Source organism: Mytilus edulis, chromosome 1, assembly GCF_963676685.1.
Source record: "Mytilus edulis chromosome 1, xbMytEdul2.2, whole genome shotgun sequence".
In the NCBI taxonomy this organism is placed as follows: Eukaryota; Metazoa; Mollusca; class Bivalvia; order Mytilida; family Mytilidae; genus Mytilus; species Mytilus edulis.
Window position 1 is genome coordinate 56,735,929 of NC_092344.1, and position 6,226 is coordinate 56,742,154.

General features: G+C 33.6%; 1 protein-coding gene across 1 annotated transcript; it reads right to left on the minus strand.

Annotated features, from left to right (window-relative positions):
* Positions 1-2,365: 2,365 nt before the first annotated feature.
* Positions 2,366-5,635, minus strand: LOC139519669 (complement C1q-like protein 3). Its single transcript, XM_071311885.1, has 3 exons — positions 5,525-5,635; positions 3,433-3,486; positions 2,366-2,803 (listed from the first exon to the last, which is right to left on the minus strand). Exons 1-3 carry the CDS (start codon positions 5,607-5,609, stop codon positions 2,379-2,381), a joined length of 564 nt encoding a protein of 187 aa, XP_071167986.1. The 5' UTR covers positions 5,610-5,635; the 3' UTR covers positions 2,366-2,378.
* Positions 5,636-6,226: the final 591 nt, after the last annotated feature.

Genomic DNA, 6,226 nt, shown 5'->3' on the forward strand with positions numbered 1-6,226 from the left:
TATTTGTAAGGGGTTTTGTGTAGCTTCGGAAGCCAATACATAGTTGGGACTTTCATTGTATTTGGCTCTGCTTGTAAAGCGGTGCCTAAAAGTTTATGTTTGTTACAGATTTCGTTTTCTGAAAATGGAGTAAGTTGGAATGTTGGTGAATTGGTGATTTCCTTTTTCAGAACCTCAATGTAAAATTTACGTCAAACAATAATAATATTATTAGCAGCTTTATCTGCCGGGATAAAAACAAATTCCTTGGCTAGTTCTTTTAGTTTATGTTTGATACGAGAAATAGGTTTATTGTTGTTATTGTTTATAGTAAAATGTTCTTTAAAATGTTGAATACGTATATCAACTATCTTCATTACTGAATTAAAAAAAGAGTTCAAAGATTTTTTGTCAGCTTTTTCCCGTTTTATCCATTTCATACAGTAAGTATGGAGTGAGTCGTGGATGATATTACGACACTCATTCCAATTAATAATTGACGGGGGACGATATTTAGGTCCTTTACTGAGGAATGATTTTAACTCTCGGTCTTGAACGATATTAAGATCTCCTGTTATAACATGGGAAATGGATCCATAAATATATTCGGAATTACTGCAATTACATGAAGTAGGTGTATTTTCACTGATATTAACATCGTTACACAATTGACTATAGTTAAACACAAATTTCCGGGTAGATTTCTTGTAAATATAACATATAAGAGGTAGCTCAGTATTGTCAAAATATCCAGGAATTTGTTCTTTAACAGAATTGTCGTTAAATATACCGGCAATATTTACAAAATCAAAGCCTTTATTGACATACTTAATTTTAATAAAATGTTTTTTATGATCTTCAGGGCGATCAATTTTGGGAAATAATTTAGAATAACAATATGCCATAATAATTTGAACAATTTCATACTTAGGACTGCTATATGAAATTGTGTTGCAATCCTCCAAAATTTTATTTAACTTATTAACCGGTAACGAACAGAGTTTTGTTAACAGATAATGTCTGCCGTTGTTTTTTGAAATAGAAATTAGGTCCGTAATATTGGTATGATTGGCCCGAAATTTTCTTTGATTGCGATTTGTTCTACGACCGTGAGAACGTTTTTTACGAACAGTTTTAGAAACTATATCCAAAATGTTAACGGAATTGGTTCTAGATATATTACCAATTCCCATGATATTATCATTTAGACCGAGAGGGTAAACTGTCTGTAATTTTTTAATCCAATTTAATTCAATTATTTTCCGTGATCGTACAAACTTTGAATGCGATTCACCAGGCTGCTTATTTACTACTTCTAAAGGTTGAACTGCTAAATATTTAAAAGGATGGTTGTGCTTCTTAAGGTGTTGGTAAATGATACTTTTGAATTTATTGGGTCTTTTAAAACGATACAGATGTTCTTGAGTGCGTTTAGATAAATATCGTCCAGTTTCTCCTACGTACTGAATACCACACCCGGTTTGTTTCATGTGAGTAAATAAATAATACTGTTTGTTCTTCAAGTTATATCAGTTTCAAAATTTAAAGAAAATGTGCGACCATTAAACGTGGACCTTACCGTATTGTTGGTGGAAAGACGGGGACATGTAAGTCATTTTTTGGCATGACACTTATCGATAGAAGGGTAACCACGATTTTTATGCCCCACCTACGATAGTAGAGGGGCATTATGTTTTCTGGTCTGTGCGTCCGTCCGTCCGTTCGTTCGTCCGTCCGTCTGTCCGTTCGTTCGTCCGTCCGTCTGTCCCGCTTCAGGTTAAAGTTTTTGGTCAAGGTAGTTTTTGATGAAGTTTAAGTCCAATCGACTTCAAACTTAGTACACATGTCCCCTATGATATGATCTTTCTAATTTTAATGCCAAATTAGAGTTTTTACCCCAATTTCACGGTCCACTGAACATGGAAAATGATAGTGCGAGTGGGGCATTCGTGTACTGAGGACACATTCTTGTTATTGTTAAAAATGTTAGCGATGGTAGTATTTTTTGATAACCGATTTTGAAGATTGAGACGTGTGGATACCCTTTGAACAAGTTTAGTATTTAGTAATTTTCCATTTCTAAGCTTCATAATTGTTTTGTTAGTGAATTATATAATAAAGGAGCAAAGATTGGCGTCCAGAATATGAACCAGCATACAATAATTGAAGTATATAAAATGGATAAATTTGTTCGGCTAAAAATGTCAAACGCTATCAGTATTAAATAGTAGAATGGGGCTGAATATATATATATATATAGGGATTCTCTTAAGTATAGGAATGGAAAACAAGACTTGAATGTCGAGCATTTATTTTTAGGAATGTCATTGTCTGTGGGAAGTATAAATTCTGCCTTTTGGTGATAAACAACAACCACATTTCATCGTCAGACAAACAACTTATTTTATTGCATGTATAAGATATCCAGAAAACATGCTATACCAATAGCCTTTGCCTGTGTGAATATATCCGTATCCGTTTTTGCCACATTTGACGTATACTCTGTCGCCCTTTTCCAAATTTAACACCATATTAGCTGTTCCTTCATTATAACCAGTACCAGGATATACAGCTACCAATCGGGTTTTATTCTGCCAGAGATAAACAAATAATTCCTTTCCTCTGGTTGACATTACTGTGAAGGAGAACTGATACACGCCTTTAAAAGGCGCCTGAAATATCCCAGTATTCGGGTCATAATCTTTTCCATTGTTTGTCCAAACTTTGTTGAACTTTACAATTTCAGTGGCACCAAGAACCTTTGTATCAGTCAGTGAAGCACTAAAGGCAGGAATCTCTTTTGGTTTTGGATGGATGCAATTATCTGGAAGAAAAAATATCTTGACTAGTACGGTAAACAAGTTAACTTTTCCCTCTATTTCACTTACTACTTAATTCAATTACTAGTTCAAAATAAGAACACGCATTCTTATAAGGCCATGTCTTTTCGACTCAAAACACTTTTAACCGTAATACAGCTCTTTATTATTTTGTTTGGTAATGTTTAAATATTAACCATTCAGGTTGCTATAACATCATCAAGTGTATTATGAATTCTGGTATTCACACTTCACAAATTTTGTCAGTTATGTTCTTGATTGGACAAAATAGAAAAGATATCTTGCGCCGAACCATCTTTTATAAAGCTCGCGGATTTTTACCAATGGATGCTTAAATCTTATCCAGAACACATGCATGCCCTTATTCGTAATTTAAATTTTTGTTAACCATGTTTTTGATTGGACAAAATAGTGAATTGATGAAAATTGCGTTAAATTTAGTTGATATAAAACATTTTAGTTTGTCCTTTTTTAAAAGTTAAATCGATCTTTCATTAATGAGTGGTAATTAAAATAGCTCTTGTTTCATCCTACTCGCAAATGTGTGATTTTAAATCTAATTAACATTTTTTTAAATTCTACTTTCGTTTAAATATGTCAAAAAACAACTTACTAGATCCTCTAGATTTTAACATCTTTTCTACAATATCCTCAATCAACGAACACTCTGGAATAAACATTAAACCGAAAAATTGAAAAAATGATATTAAAAGAGGAATGAAAGATACCAAAGGGACAGTCAAACTCATAAATCTAAAACAAACTGACAACGCCATGGCTAAAAATAAAAAAGACAAACAAACAACAGCACACACGACACAACATAGAAAACTAAAGAATAAACAACACGAACCCCACCAAAAAACTAGGGGTGATCTCAGGTGCTCCGGAAGGGTAAGCAGATCCTGCTCCACATGTGGCACCCGTCGTGTTGCTTATGTGATAACAAATCCGGTAAATAGTCTAATTCGGTAGGTCACATTCATGAAAGGGAAGGGGGTTGTAGTTACGACGTAAGGAACATATCCGATATCATTTGTGAAACGGTTATTCCATAACGGTCAACCAACTCGTGATGGTGTCCGTAAAATTTCCGAAGAGTTGATTTCAACTTCACCATTTGGAACTCTTGGTTTAATAGCTTCCTTGTGAGCAGCAACTCTCTATCAAGAAAATCATGATAGGAATGCAAGCACGGGAATATCGTATCAATTGTGAGATATATACCCCGTATGCAGGTGCTGCTGGAATGTTGCTACTTAGAAATGGAAAGTTCACAATTGGAAAGTTGAAATCATCTCTTTTGTCGTAAAGTTTTGTTTTCAACCGACCCTCATTGTCAATTTCTAGATGTAAGTCAAGATATGAGGCTGACTTAACTGTATCTGTAGTATCCTTTATCTCTAGCTCGATTGGATAGATGCGTTCCACATAGTCACCAAATTTTGAATTATTTAGTGAAAGAACATCATCTATATAGCGAAAAGTAGAGTTAAAGGATATTGCTAACTTCTTATCTTTCTTCCTAAGAAGTTCCTGCATGAAGTTAGCCTCATAATAATGAAGAAACAAGTCGGTAAGTAGAGGGGCACAGTTTGTTCCCATTGGAATGCCGACAGTCTGTTGAAAAACACGTCCTCCGAACGTAACAAATATGTTGTCAATCAAGAAATCAAGCATCTTGATAATATCAGTTTCAGAGAATTTTTTGTTCGAATCAGAGTGATCCTTTACAAAGTAGGATTTATCCCTCCCTAAGACAAGATACTTGTATCTACGTTGGCTCTTCTTTTTTAAGAAGCAAAGCAGTACCAACTCTTTCAATTTCATTTTTAGTTTGGAATGTGGAATACTAGTGTAAAGAGTAGAAAAGTCAAATGTTTTAATACTGTTACAAGATGAAAGAGAGTTAGATTGTATGTACTCTAAAAGATCTTTGGAATTTTTAAGTATCCACATCTGATTCACGCCACCTCTAGGATAAGGTTGTTGACAACTAACTACTAACAATTGAACGTCCACTTAATTGGTGATTTCAATTATCAAATACACAACTCGCGATGTTCCATTTAAATGAAAATACATGTTTTTTTGTCTTTAGGTGATAGATCTTTCATTGGTTTTTTGCTATTCTTTTTGCATATATATAAGCTTGGCATTTTTGAAAAAAATATGTAACTATTGCTTAAAAAATGTGTGTTAAGCTTAAGATGTATTTTGGCTTTGAGTGTCATTGGGTAACAATATTAACTTACATCAGAAATCAACTTTCACCATGGTGATGTATAACAGCGTATAATTCTTCAATATACTAATGTACTTAAATATAAGAAAATGTGGTATAAGTGCCAAGGAGACAACTCTCTATCCGAGTAACAAGTTGTAAAAGTAAACAATTAAAGTACATATACTTGCATATTATGTTATACAAAAACAAATGCAGCAATAACAATTTAATAAAACAAAAACAACTACTTACCGTTTATTTCAAATAAACCACTCCTACTGATCTTATTTTAAATATACATGATTTCCACAGGTTCGCTATTAACAAATGATATTTTTAGAAGCTTTTATGAGGTAAATAAACTCATCATAGATACCAGGACTAAATTTAGTATATACTTCAGACGCGCGTTTTGTCAAGAAATAAAGGGATAACAAGCATAAAGTTAATTAAAAGTAAAAATCTAAATTATACTTACTAAAAGTACAGCGTCCGTCAACATGATCAGCCAATATCAGATGGCAAACTGCAACGACTAGAAACAGAGTAATTGTTAATTTCATAATGCAACGCTAAAACCTCCACTAGGTTAAAGTGTTCACAGTATACTGTTTTGTATATACTAGGTAAACTTATTTCTAGGTTTTGTTTTACACAGCTGTTGTAATTCGATCATTAATATACTTTTGTCACGAAAGGTTCATCACGAAAATGAAGGTGGCATGTAGAGTTTTTTCATTCCTGATAGACTTTGAAATGAATATTAACTGGTCAATGGTAGACCTATTCAAATACAACAATAAAGTACTTTGCTTAGAATTTCCTTACCGTTTTTAACTCCTCGCAATTTTTATCTATTTTTTTCCATTGACCAATTTTACAGTGAATCACGAACAAATTTGTAGACGGACCCTTTATATTGTAAACCCTAAGTAAACAACCCCCCCCCCCCCCCCCAAAAAAAAACAACAACCCAAAATACACACCTTTTTTTCTAAAAGTAGATCACCCTTAACAACAAGGTTATTGAATCATGTCTGTCTTTCTGCTGTTCGATTATCGCTTCATAACTAACACTGTGTATATTCCACTACCTTCGAGCATTTCCTCTCTGATAACAATTATTAGCAATTGAAACATGCTTTCAGGTCGGCTATCTGCTTGTGATGTCGCTCGGTAT